The sequence below is a fragment of the Cebidichthys violaceus genome, unplaced genomic scaffold, assembly GCF_023349555.1.
Source record: "Cebidichthys violaceus isolate CVI_PGR_0920_01 unplaced genomic scaffold, fCebVio1.0.p SCAF_15, whole genome shotgun sequence".
In the NCBI taxonomy this organism is placed as follows: domain Eukaryota; kingdom Metazoa; phylum Chordata; class Actinopteri; order Perciformes; family Stichaeidae; genus Cebidichthys; species Cebidichthys violaceus.
The window spans coordinates 12,512,635-12,536,345 of NW_027176318.1; the positions used below are offsets into that span (position 1 = coordinate 12,512,635).

Genomic DNA, 23,711 nt, shown 5'->3' on the forward strand with positions numbered 1-23,711 from the left:
TTGTTCTTCCGACATAGCTAATATCACCAATATCTCTATACTAATCAATGCTATTAAACATGTTATTCATACCCTCTTGATGTTTCCCTCCTGTTGACCCTCCAGGAACTCCAGCAGCTCGGCTCTTGTTCCATTGTTCCAGATCAAGTACGGGTTCTCGGAGTTGCTATTCAGCAGCTTCAAGACCTAAATGCACACCAAAGCACTCAGCTTAGGGTTTATGTACGTAAAAAGCTCGACACAACCCTCCCCATCCACCTGCACCACATACCACAGCAGGAGATCCCGTTCCCAGCTTCCTTGAGATGTATGGCGTCAGCATGGCTGCTAAGCTCTTGCGGATGGTGGGGTTCTCCGGAGGCGTGCCCTCGATGCCGTTGGTCTCTGAAACAGGGTTGTTCCCGTCGGGGGTGTTCGGTGTCTGGGCGTAGCCTCCCAGACGGCTGAGAGCTAGCAGGCTGAGCTTGGCCAGGCTGTTTGCAACCTCCTGTTGGTTTGTGTCCTGGCTAGCCTGCACGCCGCTCTCCTCCAGAGTGTAGTCGTAGTTGAAGAGGTGGACCAGCAGGTGCCAGAGCACACCGGCGTGGTACAGATGGGTCTGCAGGAAGAAATCCACCGCGAAGGAGCTCACGCACTGTACTGCCAGGTTGGCAGTTTTTGGGAGACCCTGAGAGGAGGCGAGGGAGAGAACATCCAAGTATGAAGCGGACGTCACTGGTGCTCCATGTCGCATTTAAATATTTCTAAATAACAGCAGATAATGGGAGCACAAACAAGCAAGATGACTGCCAAGAGTAATGGTGATGGCCTCAATGGAGTTCAATCTGTAATATATCAATCATTACATTCAACTGAAATATATAAATTAAAGGAAATATTTTAAATCTTTTCAATGCAGTCTCTTAAAAAGGGATGCATGAGCTGTGCTAGAGATGCACTTCCAGCATCTTTATTCTCATTAGTGAATCTTAAATGTATAAAACAGAGATAATTCCGGCAACAGCAGCCTCTAAAATGCCAGAATACTGGCATATTTGTTTTATATGGTTTGAAATCTCACAAACAATCAAACAGTGACATATTGATGCAGAAAAATTGTGCACATGGAAGATTTTTCTTTGTAATTATGGGCAGAAAACAAGAGTGGGTTCTCACCTTTCCATAGAACAAGATGTGACAGAGGTCCCTGATGATGGTGGGCAGTTCGATTATCTTTTCCCTGCATTCCTCAAACTGGGCTGCGACACTGTAGCACTTACAGACGTGCCCGCACACCTGCGGCACATTCAAGTATTGAAAAAAAAAAAAAAGTTGTTATTGAAATCCTGACAAGCAGTACTGCAGTCATCTCTAGAGAGAAAGGAGAGTTCAGGTGAATAAAGACTCATTTTACCTGTACAGCCATGTCATCAGGCTTGCTGGATGCAGTTAAAACGGCAACACACCGAGAGAGAGCCTCCAGCAGCACCTGATTAAATACAGGAAACAGTCATTTATTCAGTCAACCCGCAGTGCACCAGTCCACATGTAGACGGACAGCTGTTTCATTTGCACTGCTTATTACTTGAGGAGTTGTGACCGCGCGCATACCTCGATGCCGTTGTCGCGGCGCAGCTCCTCTGCATTAAGAGCGGAGCAGTTGACGGTGTGGAAGGCCAGTTCGGCGGCGGCGGGGAGCAGAGGGGAGGTTTTGGAGAAGAGCAGCTCATCCTCGGTCTCCATTGTGATTGTTTTGATGAGCATGGGGTAACCGGCGTATTTGTACGGTTCCAGTTCTGTTATAGACAAATAGGAGGAGGAGGAGCAGTATTAACCAATGGTATCATGTCGTTCATTCTGTACACATGACATCAATTCTGCACTTCTGCCCAGAGGGATCGCTCCTTCGTTGCTCTCTTTAATATATATTAAATATATAAGCCTGTCTGCATACCTTCTTTGTGCCGGTTGAACAGGATGCTCTGAGCTTTGAGGATGAGGATGATGTTCTCTGGGTCGGGGCCGTCCAGGATTCGGGCAGACTTTGTGCAAAGGAACTCGTAGGCTTTGTTGACTTTCTCAAACATGTCCTGAAAGACACAAATCGATGGATGTTTAAATATGATATGCAAGCCCTTACATAACATATCATGTCAGTCATGATTGTAACACATACCCTGCCCTCTGGGTTCTTGTCTGGATGGTACTTCTGCGCCAGTCTGAAGTAAGCTTTCCTGATTTTGCTCTCCTCGTGCCTGAAGACATAAATGCCATCATTTCTTCAGTGCTGCTAAGTACAACCTCCACATTACTTGCTTTCAAGGATATTCAGGATAGAAAACGAGTAACAACAAGGCCACTCACTGCCCCTGTCCTTTGGGGAGGTTGAGGACTTCGTATGCATCGTCTACAGACATAGAGGGAGGCTTTTTCTCCACCTCCCTCTTCCAGGCTTCGAGGGTGTCTTTTAGCAGCTTCACCTGCAGGAATAATTGAGGTGGATCTCAAATTTAGAAGACGCCACAAGCAGGAACGTTTTTAAGGAAGTACAATATATATAAGGAAAAACAAAAGGAGACATACGGCGTCTCGAATGGGCCAGTTGGGGAAGCGGATGGTGTCACACAGATGTCTGAGGTAGTAGATGTTGCAGAAGAGCTCATTGTCCAGCTGAGGGAAGCTGACCACGGGGATGGGGCAGTACTGGTAGAGGGCCCGCGTGTTGCTCTGCAGCCTGGGGCTGAAGTCAGCAATGTGGGCGGCGATCTTCTCGATCATCATCCGCCTGAAACAGAGAGTTTAAACACAATCTATTTACATTTCTACAAACCACACGCTGCACTTCTACAGACGTCAACATTGCCTTTTAAAAGCACACTAATTAGGCATGACAGAGAGTGACACCGACCTCATCTCGCTGCTCCAAATGGCTTCAGGCGTGTCAAATTCTCCAAGGAATATTTCTGAGAAGCGCTCAGCCTCGTAGTTCTCCAGATAACACACCATGGCCTCAGGCAGCACCGGTCCCAGAACACTACGCTGCACTATGTCCTGACCCTTGGACTGGGGAGGAGGCACAACAGACGAGTGTTATTTTTTTAAACAGGAGGCTGGATTCATAGGATACAATCTGTTAAAAATGAAAAACTTTACCTCCTCTGATTTGAAGGCTTGTTTCAGATGCGTGTACTTCAGGAACCTTAAGAAACCACAGGAATGTCTTTGAGGTCAATATCAACCAATGTGTAATGTTCTATTGTTGAAGAAGTCGGCACAATAATTGGAACGCAGGAGCTTTCTTTAGCAGATGACAGACGTGTTTTGCACAAGGCACGGTCGACCTCAGCCAGCTCTCTTCTGGGTGGAGATACAGGTTCCTCAGGGTAAAAAACAGGTTTAAATGTGTCTTTGTTCTAAGCACAATTCACTCTTGAACCTTGTGCTCTGTATCACGCTACACCCTAAGCCCAACCACTTTTTAGTGGTCCAATCAAATGTATCAGATTTGATTTGAATCCCTCTTGTAATTGTACACGGCTTAAATATTCTGTTTCACTGAGGAATACTTGGTGCAGAAGCTAAAGACCCTCCATCGTCCGTTTCACTGGGACTTTAAAAACGTCTGATAACTTTATCATCTTTGCTCTAAATGCGTGTGTGTGTGTGTTTTCACCTTGCTACAGGAAGCACGTTGGAGCCCGTGTACATCATGATGAAGAAGAAGATACCAGTTAAATAGAGGCGCTGCAGGTTAGGGTTGTCCTGCATCACCAGGTACAGAACGTTAGCCACCTTTTCCACCAGGATGGGGTCAAATGTCAACAGCAGCTGGAGGAGAAAAAGAACGGGAGACGATCAACATGTCGTTTCAGTTAGTTCAGCAATTCACCAAAGTGGATATGACGCCATTGTGTAGACAAAAAAAAATAATAAATCAGATTCAGATGATGTAATTACCTGGACAATGTGAGGGAGGCAAGCGTTGTCACTGATCATCCTCTTGATTTTAGGTAAAGGACGGATAATGGCATTATCTGCGTCCCTGAGTAAAAAGTAGATAAAGCAAAGATCATCACACACACTTCGTTGCTTTATGGAATGATACCACGATACCGTATGGAGGTATTTTCTGCTCCACACACCTGCTGGGGTAGTAGGAGCACATGGTGATGAGCATGTTAAGGATTAGTGTAGCCAGGTCGGACTCGTTCATCACTGCCTGTCCAGTGGCCAGGAGGCACCATTTCAGCTGGGGGATGGCCTGCAGGGGGCGCCAGCCATCCATCCCCTGAGCCCAGCAGCGCGTCTTCGCTGTCAGGACACCTGTGCTCCAAAACTCCTGCATCTGGAGAAGGAAAAGTAAAAAAGGGGAAACAAATGATAAGTAGTGGTGGAAGCTGCTGCTGAAAAAAGTTTTAAAAAAAAAAGCAACAAACTACAGCAGACCGACAAAAATCACAAAACAACAACTGGGAGAATTTTACTCTATTATACAGATATAATAGAGACAAGATAGGAATGATAAATTAGTTTGAGGTATTACATCTATTTAAAGTAAATTTCACAAGCAATGGTAGAAACAAGACGTTATAAGTTAAACAGCAATAGAAGGTGATTCATATTCTTGATTTATTACATTTTGATCAGCTGTTGTTAGCAGATATTACTTTCAATTCTTTTTTCAAATTTATTTCAAAGTGAAAATTTATTTTTTTATTTGAGATTTCAGAAAATAGACACCAATAGACATTCAACAGTAAAAAACTACAATTATATCTACATATAAATGTATAGTATAAAACAAAATATAGTGGTGTAAAATTAAATTAAATTAAATACAATATATATATTTATATATAGGAAATAGCTATAGAGTTCCCTCTATAGCTATTTCCACTCACACCGATCACGTATCCGATGCCCTGTTCTCATTCTCAGCCAGTGCTCGACATTCTAAGAAGATCACAAACCTCCTCAAAACTGAAAGGTCCTCTTCTTTCCTTGTCTGCGTTGCCAAAGTACCACTCTTTCTCGCTCTCCCTCTTCATGTCTGGGGATGCTTCCAGCACGTTGCTCTGTGGAAATAAAGAAGACCCTCTGTTTGACACTCGGACAGAATATTTAAAGGGTCAACGTCGTATTAAATCTCACTTATGGCTTTTAGAAGACTGCAGCATCTAGTGTGATTAGATCAAATCGATAGACACATTATTTTCACATAATATAACATGAATGGCCAGATTTGTACCTGTAGGGGCACAGTAGCTCTGTTGGTGTGCAGATGAGCCATGGTGAGCAGATCCACCAATATTCGCACTCCATTCGAGTCCATCACCTCCTTCACATTTTTCTAAAGAACGGAAAATGAATCATCACTCGACACAGAAATATGGGTTAAATTAACAGGCGACTCTAAGAGGCACTGCTGCTTTCAACGGCTTACCCTGTTGAGAATGAGTTTGTTGAGGAAGATGATGAGTCTGTCTCTTTCCAGTTTGTCTGTACACTGCAACATGAGAGTATTTGGGATTTTAGGATTAATTAAAAAGACATAAAACACTTTGAGTGTATTAAATATACAAGAGATCTTGCACTCACTCGGTCCAGCATGCCCACAATGTATTTTGTGTCTGTGAAGGGGCCAATCTCCTCGTAGCACTTCCCGTAGACTATAGCGAGCGCCTGCAGGCACAGGCACTTCATCGAGACTTTGGGTGTAAGCAGAAAGCGATGGTAGAGTTCATTGAAGAACTCATATCTGAGAGAGAGAGAGAGAGAGAGAGAGAGAGAGAGAGAGAGAGAGAGAGAGAGAGAGAGAGAGAGAGAGAGAGAGAGAGAGAGAGAGAGGGCATGAATCGTCTTGTTGGATTCAGTACAGATTGATAATATTAGTGCAGCAGGTTGGGTTGTTGTGTATCGTAGTCTTACGATCTCTTGATGGCATTCGATTCGTCATTTTCATCCTCCTCAAGCAGCAGACGCAGGTAATAATCCCCAATCTTTATCTCATCTGAAAGGCACTCATATTTCACCTGTGAATAAAAAGACAGACGTTGCTCACAGTGTATGTATTCGCTTTAGAATTAACTGAACTATCACGATATACTGGTGTGGGCTAAATCTCCAGTGTATCGCAGGTATTGATGGCTCTAATCAAATGAGAGCCATGAGATCCAGACAGCAGTGAGCGTTAAATAGTCCGGCTGAGCACAAACCTCAAACTCCTGGTGGTTCCAGGAGATGACGGTGGCACTGCCGAGCTCGCGGTCCACGCCGAAGGCGCGCATCTCCCCCTCCAGAGCGTCGCGCAGCTCCTCCCTCGTCCTCAGGTTCCAGATGAGGTTGGACCGTGCATGGTCGAGCTGGAATCTTGAGAAAAACAAAAGCAGGTTAGGGTTGTTTAAAAAAAGATATATAGTTGAACAGCAGCTCATAACCAGCACAGTGTTTTCATGGTAGTTGACACAGAGGCAAATCCCTAAAAACCTGGACTCTGCACTCACTCCCAAAATGATTGAAATCAGGATGATGAGCAATGCAATGGAGTCAACAAAGCTAGAGTGTGGCTTGACGTCTCTGTGGGTCCATGTTGTACCTGTAGTAGAAAAGCTCCCAGTTGACTTCAATCTTTATTCTCTGGCGTCTCTTCCTTAGGATGACCGGCTTTTGGTTTGGGTTCTGAAATCAAAAAGGAAAGATTCAAAAACTTTGAGGAGTCGCTTCTAGTTAAATTATTCATATTAATATTATTAAAATGGCAACAACATGAGCATTACTTTAAGGACAAGGACACCAGAAATGAAATAAATGGCACCAGTACGGAGAGAAAGGTAACACAAATGTTTTTGAGGATGGAGAAAGGCAGATATTAAAGACAAAAAAACATGACAAAAAACGGTCATCAGTATCATCAAACCAACATAGAAAACAAAGTTATGAAACACAAAAACCAAAATGGGATCCCAAAATTGGATGTGTTCTGTAATTCTTGCTGGGCGAGACAGAGAGGATCATGGTTCTCATTAATCTGTGGCCTCTCAGGATGTTGCTACTGGAGCACATCACTGATGATTTGCAAGGTAAACAGATTCTCTTTTTGGTGCCATAAAGCAATTAGGTAAAAATTCCTGCAGAAAGGAAAATGGTGTGAGCGATGTAAAAATGATAGAAAACAGTTCCAGAGGCTGAACAGGAAGCTTGGAAAAGATCCTTAATTACACTCATGTCTCAAACTACAAGTGGTCATTATGTACCGATTACAAAACACTACAGGTGCTGAACGTGTCCTCTATTGACAGCAGGACAAGAAGAGACATGTTCAAATCTTGACTTCTTCTCCTGCATCTATCTGAAGACACATGAGTCCATCCCTCGTAGACGATAATAGTTCATCACCTGGCTGAATTTAAAAAACACACCCAATGTGTCACATGATGATTTTTCCACATGATTGAAAGAAAAGGTTTCGTCGAGAGAAAGAAGATGGAAGAGCATGGATCCCATTGGTCAGTCCTACTTACCAGGTTATTTCTGTCCTGCTGCATTGTTTGACAGCAGAGAAACCACACAAGACAAGGGGAGGGTGGGGCAGATACAACACAGAGAGATTATTGTTCCTCGGATCAAACAGATGATTTGAAACAAAAAGAGTCAAATGTCACCAGAGTACATCATACTAAGAGATTGACACAAAAAATATAAATCACTAAATCCTTCAGAATTTATTAGCTGACCATCCACTAGATTAATATATATTTTTTAAGGTTACTTGCCGCTAACAACAAATATACATGGAGCATGTGCTGTCGAAATAAAAGATGATTCGGGAATGTTCAGTCAAAGCAAGCCAATCAAAATATGTCGGTCGGCCATTTTGAGACATTCAAAACTAAAATATAGAAAAGGAAGCCGGGTTATTTTGGGTAAAGTAAGTGAAGAGGCTTTAGCTTGATTTTAAAGTGTATTTGATTTCAGTTCTGTAGAAACATCAAAGAGCAGGCAGCAAGGTTCTATGAATCAGTTCAGATGACCCACCCACACACTCTCTAGAAGACTGACTCACACCGGTTCAGTCTGAAAGCACCTCATGTCGACTATGTGCAATTATCCTAACAGAGATATTCTATAAATGAAAGTGACCTTTGAATTAAAACAACACGGTCACATTCAGACATGCCTGTAATGGAAAACATGAAAATGTGCAAAAGCAGTTTGAACAGCAGATATGCAAGGAACAGGAAAAAAAAAAAAAGCATACGATTGTATCTTGACATGTACCGTTTCCCCAAAATCAGGCAGCGTCAGAGCTGACGCCGCTCTGCATGCAAAATAAACAGCAGCAGCTGAAAAGAGTGTTATTGAGTCTGCAGCCTGCAGTAATGTTCAGCGTCAGCAGGAGGATGCAACAGTTGAGAGACACCTGAGCAGACAGCAGCAGCAGCAGCTTGTCCGATTGATAACAGGGAAATCAGCCCCTCAGCCTCTTTACAGAGATAAATATATCCTCACCTCCTTCTGGGCTATGCCCATTTTATCCCTCCAGTGCATCAACACTATATCGGCCTTCTCCTTGGCGAACTTCTCCACCTCTTTGGCTGCTTTGCCGGCCATCCGTTGCCACTCGGGCACCTTGTTTCGATTTAGCTGGTCCTGCGGGAAACAAATATTAAATTATAGACGGTAAATACTTTCTCATCGAGCCGTTTGTTCACTCTGCAAAAATGTACAGCCGTGATGCGATGTTTCTGCAGATACCTGGGCAAGTTTCAAGTTGTCTCGGATGTGCATTCGATCCACGTCTTTCTCCGGGACTGGATCGGGGCTGTCCAGGTAAGCCAGCAGGCCTGTTGGCTGACAGCGGACAAGACAAAGCGAAATGGGTTAAGACTTAAACAGGGTGCCTCCGCTGCCAGGGAAAAGCATTGGCCTACATCCCGGAGTGCTTTGCCGGCATCATATTACACTGATGGCTTCTGTCACGAGCATCAAACCTTTTAAAGTCTGGAATGGGCTGATCTGCAGACCTACCAGTATCCTTTTCAGGAGGTTCATGGCAACAGGGTTTTCTGCCGTCCAGAGTCCCACCAGGTGACGACTCAGCTGCCTGAGAAATTGTACAAGTTGTTGGTTTGAGAACACATCTTCTTGTTTATCCACTGCAGAAACTTAAGCCGTCTACCATGACACACAATGAGTGTTCTTCTTACTTAAAATAGAGAGAATTAACTAGCTGCTGGTACCAACAAATCCAAATCATTGTGTGTGTGTGAGTGTGTGGATTTTATTGAGGTTGGACCTGTTGGTAAGCATCCGCTGGTCAGCGCTGATGGTGAACAAAGAGGTGTGCAGATGCCGGGGAAGAGCCCCTTCACTCAAGGCCAGGTCCTGCATCTTGGTGGCTATTTCCTTGTCTCCCTCCTACATTTAAACAAACACAGGTTGGTAAAGATCATAAAGCATAAAGACGCTCTAATCATCATGAAATCATCGACACCGTAATCCACCTAACCCACAGAAAGGCTTACCTCAATAATGGCCTTCATCACCAAGCCTGCCCCCTTCACTATTGCCATCGAGGGATGCTGACGATAAAGACAACATAATTCAACACCCAAGCATCTACTGAACATATATCATGTCACCATTATAATTAGAGGGGGAAAAGGTTGAGTCACATGACTAGACTACCTGGAAGAGTTTGAACAAGGTGCGTCCATCAGAGGCAACCATCTCCAGCAGCATGTCAAACTGCTGCCCCTCGGTGGTTTCACTGTAGGGGGCGCAGAGGGCAAAGGTTAAGAAGTCCAGTAAGGAGCTGATGACCAGCGCTCCCGTTCCATGGTCCTGAAAACAAAAAGAGAATAAGAGCTTAGATTTAGGATGCACACGCAAAATTCCAAACATGAGGTTTATGAAACTAGACAACTTTTGTACTTGAGAAACTGACAATAACGTGAAAAGTACCACATTAGTGATGAATTTTTCAAGGAGGTTTTCCAGAAACTTCTTGGAGGACAGCAGAGAGGCCTTGTTCAGCTGCTCCTGCCTCAGGTCATAGTCATCGTGCATCGGCTGCAAAGAAACGCACAAAGAACAACGTCTCACACTTGTCAGATAAAAGACAAACCCTGATAGATGGCTGACGTCCAGATGTTTCGGGGATACTTACACACATAAGCGCACAGAGCATGTCGACAGCAGCGTGCGTCACACTGTTGTTGTTCCTTTTTAAAGCTTTTACCGTCTTTACTCCCAACTTTTCCCTGAACCTAGAACACACAAACAAACATTTCACAGATTTACCAGCGCCGGTAAGACGGCCGTGCCTCGAAGACGTTAATCACAAACAACAGAAACGCAACATAATACAAACAATACAAAGAATGTGTTATTGAAAAGAGGTCTGGGGTTGGATACACAAAGAATTCATTGCTTCAGAAGTGGCTTGTTGTTTCTTTTGCTCATAAAAAGGTGTCACATCTTCTACTGAACCGAACTACTAAGTGTAACAATATGAAAGAGGTTTCCCTTAAAGCAGAACTGAACCATTTATTTCTTTGTAGTGATCTGTGTCTTGTTGGTTGTTTTGAGGGAAACACCAAGCTACTCTGGCAATGAATCTTCCAGGAAAACCAATTCTCATTTGCTTCGCAGGAACAAATAATAAACAGTAAATACAGTTCCTCTCATACATCTCAGTGACCCGAAAAGACTATGGGGTTCTTCAATGTTGTGATGTGCAGAAATATAAGAGGATAGAATGGGCAAAACAGATAGCGGGAGAGGAAAAAAAAACAAAACAAGAGTGTGAGATGTCGAGAGAGGAAGGTCAAGACAAATCCAGGCAGACAGCTCTACTGAACACAGTGAAGGGACATAACCTCCCTTCTGAAGTGCCTGTCTAAAAGCCTGAGATGAAAGCAGAACAAAGATAAAAGAGGAGAAAGCTGATCGATAGACAGCAAAGAGAGAGACTTTGGAAAAGAGCGAGAAGGATAAGAAACAGACAGGCAAAAGGGCAGACTGAGATGTATGGATTCATATTTACGTTGCATCTGTGACTCCAGACCCTTGACCAGACCTTGGAATGACAGAGCATGCCTGTTACCAGCAGCTCAACACAAAGTACACTTCAAAGAAATAAAAGCAGGAGGATACAGTGGGGACTACTGCTGAATTCTTACTTGGGCAGCTGGGTGAAAGCCTGGAAGCCCGCCTTGGAGGCCACCAAGCGTCGAATGGCCTGGAAATGGCTCTCCAGCTCAGTGTTGAGAGCCGGCAGCTCGGCCTCCTGGGACAAAAGAGCCAGGATGGCGTTGTTGATGAGCTTCTCTTTGTTCTCAGAGAAAAGACCCTGAAAAAAAAAAAAGGAGAGATAACGACAGGGAAATTAGTGTGAATTGTGCTCTGGTCGACAGACATAAATCGCATGGCTTGAACACACTCACATCTTGGGTTACTGCGTGCAGCACTCCACTGTAGGAGATGTTGGCGTTGAATCTGAACACTGCATCTGCAAAGTTTCCGTCTGAGCAAAGGAACGAGGGATGGAACCATTAAACAAGAGAACATGCAGGCATCAAGAACAATAAAAAAAGACGTTCTTCTCCAATCTCATGAGAGGCAGTGCTTGAACTCACTAGGAGGCGCCGCCAGGAATTTGAGATGCAAACTCTCCACCTCCTCGTCCACGGGCATGCTCAGTAGACCCCACCTTTGCCCTCGCTGCGTGGGGGCCATTTTGACGCACACGTCCCTGTTGCCTGATGCGCGGACTCCATCGAGTAGGCTGGCTAACAAGGAGTCCCTACAGACGCACAGACGCAGCTTGAATGCATTACGAACGACCAGTGAGCACACAACAACAACAGGAGAGTGTAAAGGCGGTGCAGCAGACTCACGCACACGAGCAAGTTACTCATCTTGTAAATTAGATTATTACAGGAAAAAAAAAAAGGCTAATGAGAACATTGAATGAAACCCACAGGGCCTGTAGTGTCACTAAACACATAAAGACGGGTGTATGCGTACCTTTCTGTGGAGGAATACTTTCTGATCTGACCTCGGATGAATTCAACTGTAAACACCTGAGGGTTGTCTACGTCACAGATGAGAGCAAATACCTGAAGGGAGGTGATACAAGAGGGTAAGAGTGAGAAGAAAAAAAAAAGAGCGGAGGGAGGGAAAAGTTTACTCAAAACACACAGACTCAAGTGCTTTCATCTGTTACCTTGCAGTGAGGCAATTCATACATAATGAAACATAGACAGACAGTTCTATTAAGATCCTTCTTCAGAGGAGTACAAGTAGAGCCCGCACTAGTGCTTGTGAGTGTAAACATTTCAGCTTGGAGCTTTTGATGACTTGGTGCTCACCTCTCCGAAGGGTTTGATGGTGACTATGTTGTATGAAGCCGGGTCTCTCTCCACGAGACAAGTCTCCGTCAGGGCCAGAATACGCTTAACGGGCTCCTAAGGACAGAGACGGGCAATTCATAACACTAACAAAACTAAACTGACTATTGTATCTTTTTGCGTTATTAATTCGCTCTTAAAAGCTCAAAACTTTCCAATAAAATCCATCTTAAAAAGTACGATCGTATATCAAACAGGCAAATGAAACTGCTGCACATTTTTCAAGTAGACCCAAGACGTAAACGATCTGTTAAGGGAGTCCTGGTGGGTCCCCGGGCCTCATGTTGAGAACCCCTGCCGTACAGCACTGCGGGGAACAAGGAGAGGCGGTGCTGACCGGGTGTCGAGGGGTGATCTTCTGCACCACGAACTCGGCCAGTGAGGTGATGCTCTCGTCCGAGCTGTACTTCCCCAACCTGTCCGTCACGAAATCCTCAAAGGTCAGCGCCTCCTTCCTCAGCCGTAGTGTGATACCGATGAAGTTCCCAGCATGCTCTATGGCGCTGCGGATGATGTCATCCCGGTTCTCCGAGGCAAACAGATGCTGAGAGTAAAAAAAAAAAAGGCGACGGGGGGGAGAGGGGAGGTGAAAGGAAATGTTAGGATCACACGTTCAGGGTTCATAAACATACTTTGAGGACAAATTTGCATGAACAATTAACTCCATGAAAGCATACCAGCCTGCTGAAGCCCCCGTAAAGGATGCAGAACCCTCCCTGGTAATCAGAGACCTCGACGAATCCCTCCACGTTTCGGTAGTCGTAGGAACACACCACCCGGTTGGTGTGCGGGTCGATCTGGTCGATGCCGCCCGGCGTCACCTCCAAACTCACGGGCTTCCGCACGTCACTCCAGTGGTGCTTGTAGCAGTTGTAACGCTGTGAGCACACGTGTTGAAAGACGGTCATTTTAGTGTCACCGCAGTGGCAAAACATATAGTTTAATGAATAATGTTTCTTTATAGATCTCAGTACTTACCCTGCCAGTTATTTTCCCCTCCGAAAACTCTGTTCTGAATCTCTGTAAACAAAAAGGTATTACATTTAAGAGTTAATGTACACAGAAATCTCTTAAATCATCCCTTTTGTAACGCTGATGAAGTGTTCTCTTCATTGCAGAATTACAAATACATTTAATGAGTTCCATGGGGAGATGCTCCTCCTCCTCCTCCTCATTATCCTCACATTATTTCTTCACATCAACAAAACTATCTGCTGATTCATGTTTGTGATAAACACCTCCAGTGAGTCAAAGGTCCTGTGATTCGCAAGCACTGCATCTCCAAACAGTGCGTCGTACATTAAGTGACTTTTTTTTTTTTTTAAAAAAGACAACACAGCAAAATGTGCAGCTATGATGCAGGCAGACCATCGTGAATGTGAAGTGAATGAGAGTTCGTCTCCTCACCAGCGCCTCTGTGAGCAGCTCCGTCCGGTGCTCCGTCGAGAACTTGAGCGTTTCGGACTTCTTGCCGCTGCCTTTGCGGAATGTGAGGTTGAACTCCGTTCCCTGACCTTTTCCTACCGGGCCGATACCACAGATGTCCCCGTAAGGCCACTGGTACCGTGGACGGCAACAACAGAGAGACAAACACACCATTAAGAGTCACACACCAGCAGTTTGAACATGAAATAACATGTTCTGGTACTTTAAGTCCTTCATAAGCAGTATACAAACATCTCATCATGGTTTATTACACATTATTATGTATTTACTGCATACCTCCTGTGGAGGCTGGTAAATGAACATATAATGAATGGTAATATAGAAAAACACAGTTGTAATAATATAAAATATGTCTTTATAAGATCATTTATAATTGCTGACAAATTCTGAACACTTAAAATGTATTTGTACAACTACATTACTGTGTGTAATAAACTCATATGTATATACTGCTTATAAAGAAAAGCTAAAATAGAAAGCTAAACCGTGATAAACAGTGTCACCAATGTTATTTTTACACCGCTTGATATAATTATTTCTTCAAAACGACAACAATGCTAAATCCCCTTTAGACATCTTCCTGCCTGAGGCGGCTCATCGAGGAGGTTTCATGCCTGATGGGTATTGATTAGGACACGTTTCATGCTCTAATCAGTGAAGAGACAGGCAGTACTGTGTGTGGGATTTTTTTTTCCAAGGAGGCAAAAAATACGACATTTCAGCTTTTAGCAAAAGAGCAATGCGCTTCAAATGGATTTTCAACAGTCACATGTAACTAAGAGGAGCACATCCCCAGAAGGGCCAGCGAGGCGCCGATAGCCGCCGTGGCGAGGAGGTTCCTGAAGGACTCTGGAGTTCCTGTGTGACGGGCTGCATACACACTCACCTGGTTTGTTACTTCTAGCGTGGCGGGGTTGTAAGTGGTGATGCCGTGCGTCCCCACTGAGAAGACTCGCTTGTACCTGGAACGCAGAGATGGGATGAGTCACAAACACGGGCCCACGCCTCACCCACAGCGGCACGGGCAAAAAAACACTCGCTGTGAACGCGTGGAAGTGGCTGAATGCGTGTGGCGGTCTTTCAGAAACGGGGGGGGGGTTAGCTGAAGCAACGCTAACAGAGCCAGTTAGCTCGGAGCACTTGTGTTGTAAAATACAACATCTCGTCATGTGAATAGAGCTCCATTACATGGGCAGGACGGTGTGAGAGGAGCTCCATTTACTCCTGTAGGACATGGTGACATCACTGGGGCTCAGTTAGCTTATGATATTATTCATATTACAGGTTTATTATGCCAGTTTACAGGTAATGGTTGACATGAAGCACAGACAGCATGTCAAAATGATGAGGAGATGACTAGCTGCCACTTTCAAAGCTGCGATAGCCTCACAGTTAGCTGAACTGAACCTCATTAACATGCAGCCTTAATTCTCACCATTCAGTACAGAACATGTAATACCAGGCTGAGGCAAAGCAGCTGTGAAATCTGAATATTTACCCACGATACCCTTCCCTTACTACGAGGGAATTTGCTAATCTTTGCGTGTATTTACCACACTCTGTCTCTCAAGTGACTTTAAAAAAAAAAAAAAAAAAAAGTTGCTACTTCTCGTACGTTAACCGTTTGTTAATGAGTCACTCTTTGACTCTGAAAACAACTCACACTGATTCATTGGAAGAGCTGAGAGAGTGGGGCTTTCTCACACTGCAGGAAGGAAGTGTGAAATTCAATTTTGTCAATCTTTCTGCATTTTGAGTGCGAGTGCGAGTGTGTGTGTGTGTGTGTGTGTGTGTGTGTGTGTGTGTGTGTGTGTGTGTGTGTGTGTGTGTGTGTGTGTGTGATCATTGCCAACACATTTTTTCCCAATTCATAACATTCAGGCTGCGGTTTGATTTGAAAATGGATCATTTGTGAGTTTTGGTTACGTAAAAAATAAAAAAGGTTTGGTGAGGTTTTTAGATTTGGGGAGTGTTAAATGTAAACGTGTATTTGTATCTGGTATAAATGCACGTTCATACATGTACAACATGTTCTTGCAGCACCTTTCAAAGCACTATCAGCCTGCACAGTGAACATGCTGACTAGGCTCCTTTCTTTCTTGCACATCCTCTCTGGGCCTGGACAACATTAAGAGGCCTGCAGCTACCAGCTAGTCCAATCAAAAAAACAGTTAAGTAACTGTAGTAAAAAAGGAAGTCAAAAGGAGAGGTTACTTCTGCAGAACGCATTCAAACTTGAGTACATGACTAACATAAACAGGCAGGTCAGGCAGCGGCTGACAACTATACACATGTCACGTCCTTTCTGCTCCCATGTTCAGATATATTCAGTTAGTCCTAACCGTCTATGCTACACACCGAGTTTAGCTTTTCTGTCATCTTGCGCCCCAAAATCTGAGACCCTGATCTCTCTCTCTCTCTCTCTCTCTCTCTCTCTCTCTCTCTCTCTCTCTCTCTCTCTCTCTCTCTCTCTCTCTCTCTCTCTCTCTCTCTCTCTCTGCTGGTTTAACGAGGTGTCAGCACAAACGGAGTTAATTATTCATTCTCTGTGGACATTCTCCAAAGACTTAGAAGCCAAATTCACCTGCTAAAATAAAAAATAAAGCCAGCATGTTGGACGGTGGGATGAGTTGAGATTAAAGTGAATTAGTACATTTATTATAACATGTGGAGACCGCGGGGATTTAAATAACCTCACCAGAGTTTCTTTATGCTTTAGCTACAACAAATCACAGACACACTGCTCACCATTTCACAACACATGCGGGTGTGGTTCAGATTTCCATTCATACAAAGATATGAAAATCAACCAAGCAGAGATTTGAAATTACCTTGTGTTTGGCTGCACCATGCCTGCTTGTAACTGTTTAGTTTGTTTGACATAAATAAAGCAGGACTGGAATGAATGGAAACCAACGTCTTGAGAGTATGAAAACATTCACAAACATCGAAATATCTGTGACAGTATACCTTGAAAAATGGTCAGTAGTGATGTAATGAAGATGTGATTTGTACTAAAGGATTCAGAACTGTGGTGTAGTCCTTTAGCTGTTCCACACGAGCAGAAACGAGAACTACAAAGATATAGTTTGTGATACTCTTCATTCAGCCGTACTGTACAGATCGTCTTACAAAGCTTTTCCTTCCACTTTAAGGGATTTCATAATGTATCACATTGAGCAACTTCCTGTCTCTGAATAACAACTGCCTCTCCAACTTTAAACAAAACTTCTCACAGAGAAGACTGAGCTGAAGATTTGTTTGACCACATAAAAAGCTCGGACAACACGACACCATCCCCCAACAAACACTAGATCTCAGGGAATTAAAGAGTTTAGGAAGGAGAGCTGAACGTGAGCAACAGACCCTCAACAATGTCGGAAACAACGGAAAATACTTCAATATATATAAATACAAGGAAAGGGGATAGTTGCACTGGTATGTAAACGGCTAGTGAAAAATGGAGCATCTGTAGCTTCCTTATTGTTGGACGATTGAAGGCATTCAAAGAAGATTCAAAAAGAGATTTCTGATTTGCATATTCATGCTCTGACAAAGAGTAGAGAAGCGCTGCCGTGCCTGAAAACCCTGAAATGACAGAAGACTCCGAGACGATCAATTTGTGTCAGAAATCGTGAATTAGACAAATCTAAACCTCTGCAAGCCGGAGTCACGGGACGTGAATTAACCATGAGCGTGAGCACACAGAGAGAGAGAGAGAGAGAGAGAGAGAGAGAGAGAGAGAGAGAGAGAGAGAAGCTGCACTCAAGCAAAACTGCAACAGTTAACAGCTGTTGTATTAGACATGTAATAAAGGACACCAGACTACAAAGCATTCTCCTTCAACTCCCTGCAGAACAGATGAATACTCTCCCCGTCTGCTGACCAATCTGCCACATACAAGCTGCAATCAATTGAAATTTGTATTGAAATAAAGGTCCGTTAACACAATGGTGATTGAGCCTTCGGCCTGCTGATGAAAGTGTTGCAATGCTCATACATCTGCAGTGTTACAGACTGGCTGTCTGTGGCAACATTTACGGGAAAAAAAACCTGTATTTATATTATAAAAAAAAAAAAAAAAAAAAAGCATTTAACTGAGGAAACACGAGTTCACTTCTATCACGAAGTAGTCACAGGAAATGCGATGAGTTTGTAGGTGAAGCTCGACACTAAATGTCAATCGTTCATCAAAGAAAAGTGGGAGCAGCCACACGGTGAGCGGTTAGATGAAGAGCGAAACAACAGGCTGCACACCTCCAGCATGTCAGTGAGGTAACCAACTACGCTGTACTTTCACTTCAGCTGTTTGCAGACTCAGTGCCGTGTGCAGCGGAGTCGGGTCACGGTTGTGCACAGAATGATGAAAATTATATTATTGGTTGGAGGTGGGCGGTGCTAGCTTATGTAAGCGCACTTCATATTGTGTCTTATAGGGGGAAAAAAATGATGAAGAAATGGATGTTTTGTAAAAGATTTGCATATATTGTTCAATAGGTGCACAGTGCGACTGGGGATGTGATCTAAAAAGGGTTAAAAAAAAGGCATTTTTCATTTTATCTGCCACGCCCACAATATCTGAGGATGGTGTGAAGCAGAATGAAAGAGGATATCCTGACTTGACACTTTCCCTTTCTGTTCGCCTATTCAAGCTCTGTGTGCGCTCTGCAGACGGGCAGATAACGCCGATCTACTGAATTGCGTTGGACACATTCACATGAGCCTGCAGTCAAAAAGTTCACCTCTGGTTGTCAGCAATCGTACACTGATGTTAAGCTTCCCCGACAAATCCCACAACGACATTAAGCACCAAATAAATCTATTATTATGTCTCTCTCTCTCTCTCTCTCTTGTCCTGTGCTCTCTCGTCTTTCTGTCTCTTTGTTATTTCTCTCTCTTCTTGAGAGTCTCCTAAATGACGTTTAAATGTTAATATCAATAAATGATGTCCCATGGCTGACGGAGATGCCCGTTCACCAGAGCTGGACCCAGGTCAGCGGACACCGTGTCGACAAACGTTGTGAACGGTCTCCCCGCTGTCCACCACACATACATCAGCGCTCGTCTCCGGCGGACGCTTCAGGAAGCATTAGCGGGATGACGCTCTGATGATGGCTAACGCTCTGCAGCCCCTGCTTAAGTTACCGGAGTCAACAGGCAGGCCTTAATGGCCCAAAGACGTTTAGAAAGCAGGTATCGGTAATGTGATCCCACTGGCTCACCGCTCACACTGGTCCATCCTTTGGCTTTAAGGGCCACCAAGCATCTACAGCAAGTCTCATCTAGTTTCAGGCCTGTACTGGCTTCAGTGTGTAATGTAGCTTTAATCTATAAAACGTAAACAGATAGCCTACGCACCAGATGATCGAGGACATTGGGTCATCCGGACAGATGTTGACAGCATAGATACAGTTTGTTGGTCTTACTCCCCTTGTAATGTAGTCTAGCAATTCATCCATCACTGCCTCTAAACGTGTTCACATGAGGGCAATATGACAACAGCTTCACCCGACGCATACTGTACACACATGAGTAAACAGAGACGTTTTTAAATTCTGAAAATAAAATGTCTATTGAGAGAATGAAACATAAAAAATCAAATCAAGATTATAATATATTAATGTGCAACTCCTGGTAATCTTTAAAAGGAAGTTAGTACACATGAAAGAAGGCATATTGAGTGTATCTTGTGTACCAAGATATCAGTGCACAGTACTCTACTGTACAGGGAAATGATGTCCTTACTCATGATGTAATACAATGTTCATAAACAGCATATAAATGTACCATTGGGTAACTTGTGTGTTTTTCATTTTTGTATCCGTACAATAGATTCATTTCAGCATGTCTTGCTCTGGACTAGCTGACAGTGGTCTGCAGACCTGGCCGTCATAAGGAAGTCAACACAATGGAAGTACTGAGTCAGGATTTCAGGATTGTCTGTCTTCGCCAAGGTGATGATGGGATCAGGTCAATGTTGTTGTAAACCAATACAAAGAAGCTGTGGGGTACACAATGCAGCCAGGCCTGACACCCGATCAGTGGTGGGGTTGAATAAAAGAAGAAAAGTTGTGGGCCTTACTTTCCCCTCCAGGAGTGTTTGGTGGTGTAGAAACAGGCCATGTCTTTGTTTTCTTTGATGACATTCATCTTTTCACAGGACCTACGGAGCAGAAAAGGGGTCAGAAGATAAATAGGTGGAAGATCTTCATTTGAACATTAGAGGAAATGTTTAATTACACAACAGAAGGGAAGGACGATAACCAGCGTGTCTCGGTTAACGTCAGCCCTATAAGAAGCCACCAAACAACCTAGCGCCTTCACAGGTCATTACTACATCAAGTTTAGGTATCGCACATTCCAATATACCGCAGCACACGCTTCACACAGCCGCTCAACATTCTGCAGCTCGAAGAGAGAGACTCCCACCAGACTCTCTGTGCTTCAGACGATTATCCAACGACAGAGGAGCCCCGTCTCTCCACGACTAACCGACTCCTCATCGCCGTCGTTAGTTCAGCTCTGAGCCGTAGCATCAAGGCAGCTGGGCGGCACATGACTTTTACAAACCGCTCTCCGACATCCACGCTCTCCTCTTGGTGTGTGCATTTTCACGGGCTCACTCTGAAAAGAGGCATACCTCAGCCAAACAGAGAGGAGGTAAAGGTCTTTTCATTCCAGTCTTATATCATAGCCACATACAAAAAAAACACACACACACACACACACACACACACACACACACACACACACACACACACACACACACACACACACACAACAGTGCACCAGCTGAGCATGTGTCAATAAAGTCTGGTGCAAAGCCAGTGTGGCCTATCGATTGCTTTAGATAAACAGGGGTAAGGCCGTGTCTCGGCGTTTTGGCCCAGAGCATTATTTGAATGAAAATCCTTGTAATGTAACTTTAACAGATGCTCTCAAGCCTGGACTTTAGATTAAGTAGGATCCTTGTTTTTGTCACTAAATACAACCAGGACAAACCACAAGGCATCAGTGGGATGGTTGACATTGATATGTTGTGACAGATTGTTTCAAACAAATTAAAGATGAAGGCATTAAAAGAAAAAAAACAGTCAAAAGACCAGAATAGAGCAAACTGGGAGCATAACTGCCTCTCCTATCCTCACTGCAGTAATCTGCTGGCGGCTGCACTGTGACAAGGGGAACCTGTGTCAGCACTCTGGCAGGATCCTGGAAAAAAAACATTAGACTCCTGTTTTTCTTCCTCTCCTTTTTTTTTTAGTGTGCGACTGAAGCAGGGGGACAGCAGAATAGCCCCAAATGATGGAAACCACCGTTAACCGAGGGGACGGCTGGACACACACACACACACACACACACACACACACACACACACACACACACACACACACACACACACACACACACACACACACACACACACACACACACACACAAGCTACAGTCAGGTGCCACAGCACCGGACGAGGATCCTTAAAAAAATGAGCCAGTGTCGGCGTCTCAATAATTGACGCCTGTGCTGGAGAAACAAAAAAAAAGGTGCAAGGAACAGTCAAGAGCCAAGTTTAGCTTCAACAGTTTGTGTTTTTTTCAAACACTCATTCATGCCGCTGCATAATGAATCTAATCCAAAGCACAATAGGAGATGTTAGCAGCAAGCAGTGCACAGCGTGACCCTTACTGCAGCAGAGGGCTGTGCAGTTTTTTTCTTTATTTATTACATTACTGGGTTGAGAGACCATGGCTGATTCCAGGACTGGGTCATGTGACCACCCCCCTCCCACCTCTTCCTACTTGTATGCAGATGAATAGCACATTATTCATGGGATGTCTTTGACAAGAGTTAAGCAAAAAAAAAAAAGTCAGTGAAGTCAGTGAAGACAAATGTAAATGGTACCAGGCCCAGAGCAAACGCACATAGCATTTACATAATAACTTGCTCCAGACAGGTCTCACAACTTTTCAGAAACTTTAACAAACAGCTTCTTTTATTTATTTTTTTGATAGGATTGTGTCAAACCTCTAAATGGGACCAATCTGACCTCGTGAAAACAAACTGTCAACTGCATATTACTGGTTAGGTACTGACTAACTAGATTACAGCCACAGGTTTAGATCCTGGAAGTGTCACGACGGTGAACACTTGTTACCGTGTGAAGAGCTCTTATGCTTTTTAGCCTATTTATGTCCATCCTGTTTTTCCACAGCTGCTGGGAAAAAAAAAAAAAAAAAGAAAAGCTGGATCACCTGATTCCTTTTGAAAAAGAACAATATAAAGAATATGAAAACTGCTTCAGCATCGGCGTGGGTACAAGGGTCAAAGGATCATCTGCCATAACGTCATTATATGGCCCTAACCATTTTATACAAAAGCACATGATCATCATCAGGGGCAGCTCTGGATGAATCACATATTAATCAAATATCCTACAGTTTTGACACAGCCAGGAACATGGATGTTTTCTGCAGTGTGGTTTTCCTCTTGAAAGCTTTGTCTGCACTTAAGACGTGTTGTAATGCCCCCTCTGTATTTGCCAATTACATGAAGCAATCTCTCTGGCCACCGTAAGGTCGGACACTGATTCTACTTCATTTTACATGGCTCTGTCATGAATCACCTGCTTGCAAAATATAATAAACCTGCAGCTTTTTGACAAGCGATATATGTTAAATATGGACGTTGCACGAAATGGATGAAACTTAAATCCTTTAGAGGATGTACGGTGGGGTCCCGATCTGTCAAGTAAATCCACGACGAGCAGTATTAACGTTACCTGGATCTCAAGCGCTTAGCCAAATTCTGCTTCATTGCAGCGGGCCTACGCGGTTCAACCGAGGCTAAAAACAAGCACGACAGCACCGTTTTTTTAGCGATGTCGACACTGCCGCTGCTCCTCCTAACTAGAACACCAGATAGCACAGACACGTATGTCAGCAGCGTTTGTTTGCCAAATGCAAAAAAAAGGGGCTGTGGCAGGCTAACGTTGTGGGTTAGCCGTAAGCTAGCGGCTAGCTAGTAAAATCACTCAGGTTCCTGTGGAGGGAGCTAGCTAGCTGGTAGCATTAGCGGCGGGGTTCAATCAAGCAAACATGGAGAAGATGGCTTGGAGGCAGTGGCAGGTGGTAACGGGTGCATTTACCTGTAAACTCGCTAACGGGTGTTAGTCGTAGCCGTCCCGCAGCCCCCCCACCCTCCTCTGAGTGCGTTTGGGTGCTTCTCAGTTTCTCCCACTCTGATGCTGAAGGTGCTCAGTTACGCCGTATTCCCCCCAACAGGGCTCAGGACGCTGCCATATTCCTCATACCAAAGAAGTGTGCTACTGCGCACGCGTGAGGCCCTGCCTGTCATGCGGCTGTCAGCTGATTGGGTTTTGTCGGAACGCGGAATTGTCGAGATGCGAACCCAAGATCAAGATTTGCATCATGTTTCATCGGTGTTTGTATTGATACAGACTGATGCTGTAATTGATCACATTATTAGAATGAACTTTCTTAGTCATCTCTGTGAATTGATCTGATGACGTGGAAACTGAATTGCACTAGTTCTACCTCTGCATTGTGTGCTTCTTGATATCTTATAGTAGGTTGTAAAAACACTTAATTCAACCTCAATTATTATCATTATTATAAGCATGACTATTACTATGGCTAATATTATTATTCATTTGTTCTTTTTATTTTATTATTTTACTTTTGCAGGTTTCCAGGTATCAGTAGCTTGCTCGGTAAAAAGATGCACTTGAGGAAAGAAAGATGATTGTGCCCTCTAGGGGCACTGTCCCTACAATGCAGCAATATCTGCGCTATAGTAGCAGTTTACACCAGTTGGGCCTACATGAAGATTGAGACCAGGACAAACATTAACTGGCC

The 23,711-nt window shown here is 44.0% G+C and overlaps 1 protein-coding gene across 5 annotated transcripts in view; it reads right to left on the reverse strand.

Annotated features, from left to right (window-relative positions):
- LOC137871969 (dnaJ homolog subfamily C member 13) overlaps positions 1-23,136 on the reverse strand; it is a 28,285-nt gene extending 5,149 nt beyond the window's left edge. For 2 of the 5 annotated variants that reach the window (XM_068710112.1, XM_068710116.1), the window contains exons 1-43: positions 22,982-23,136; positions 19,921-20,001; positions 14,725-14,800; positions 13,800-13,949; positions 13,371-13,412; positions 13,070-13,270; positions 12,730-12,936; positions 12,354-12,449; positions 12,010-12,101; positions 11,619-11,785; positions 11,427-11,506; positions 11,163-11,332; positions 11,027-11,059; positions 10,148-10,247; positions 9,943-10,050; positions 9,667-9,822; positions 9,504-9,560; positions 9,275-9,396; positions 9,007-9,082; positions 8,734-8,829; positions 8,488-8,628; positions 7,500-7,517; positions 6,575-6,657; positions 6,195-6,348; positions 5,908-6,011; positions 5,578-5,737; positions 5,423-5,485; positions 5,228-5,329; positions 4,950-5,054; positions 4,122-4,324; positions 3,937-4,021; positions 3,653-3,807; positions 3,133-3,178; positions 2,888-3,042; positions 2,563-2,764; positions 2,344-2,459; positions 2,156-2,234; positions 1,934-2,069; positions 1,591-1,775; positions 1,394-1,468; positions 1,156-1,275; positions 272-667; positions 73-186 (exon numbers count right to left, since the gene is read on the reverse strand). In XM_068710112.1, the coding sequence (XP_068566213.1) occupies positions 73-186; positions 272-667; positions 1,156-1,275; positions 1,394-1,468; positions 1,591-1,775; positions 1,934-2,069; positions 2,156-2,234; positions 2,344-2,459; positions 2,563-2,764; positions 2,888-3,042; positions 3,133-3,178; positions 3,653-3,807; positions 3,937-4,021; positions 4,122-4,324; positions 4,950-5,054; positions 5,228-5,329; positions 5,423-5,485; positions 5,578-5,737; positions 5,908-6,011; positions 6,195-6,348; positions 6,575-6,657; positions 7,500-7,517; positions 8,488-8,628; positions 8,734-8,829; positions 9,007-9,082; positions 9,275-9,396; positions 9,504-9,560; positions 9,667-9,822; positions 9,943-10,050; positions 10,148-10,247; positions 11,027-11,059; positions 11,163-11,332; positions 11,427-11,506; positions 11,619-11,785; positions 12,010-12,101; positions 12,354-12,449; positions 12,730-12,936; positions 13,070-13,270; positions 13,371-13,412; positions 13,800-13,949; positions 14,725-14,800; positions 19,921-19,988 (5,094 nt within the window). In that variant the 5' untranslated portion in view covers positions 19,989-20,001; positions 22,982-23,136. The remainder of the gene's footprint in view (positions 1-72; positions 187-271; positions 668-1,155; positions 1,276-1,393; positions 1,469-1,590; positions 1,776-1,933; positions 2,070-2,155; positions 2,235-2,343; positions 2,460-2,562; positions 2,765-2,887; positions 3,043-3,132; positions 3,179-3,652; positions 3,808-3,936; positions 4,022-4,121; positions 4,325-4,949; positions 5,055-5,227; positions 5,330-5,422; positions 5,486-5,577; positions 5,738-5,907; positions 6,012-6,194; positions 6,349-6,574; positions 6,658-7,499; positions 7,518-8,487; positions 8,629-8,733; positions 8,830-9,006; positions 9,083-9,274; positions 9,397-9,503; positions 9,561-9,666; positions 9,823-9,942; positions 10,051-10,147; positions 10,248-11,026; positions 11,060-11,162; positions 11,333-11,426; positions 11,507-11,618; positions 11,786-12,009; positions 12,102-12,353; positions 12,450-12,729; positions 12,937-13,069; positions 13,271-13,370; positions 13,413-13,799; positions 13,950-14,724; positions 14,801-19,920; positions 20,002-22,981) is intronic. The other 3 variants (XM_068710115.1, XM_068710114.1, XM_068710117.1) reach the window with 3 other exon arrangements.
- Positions 23,137-23,711: the final 575 nt, after the last annotated feature.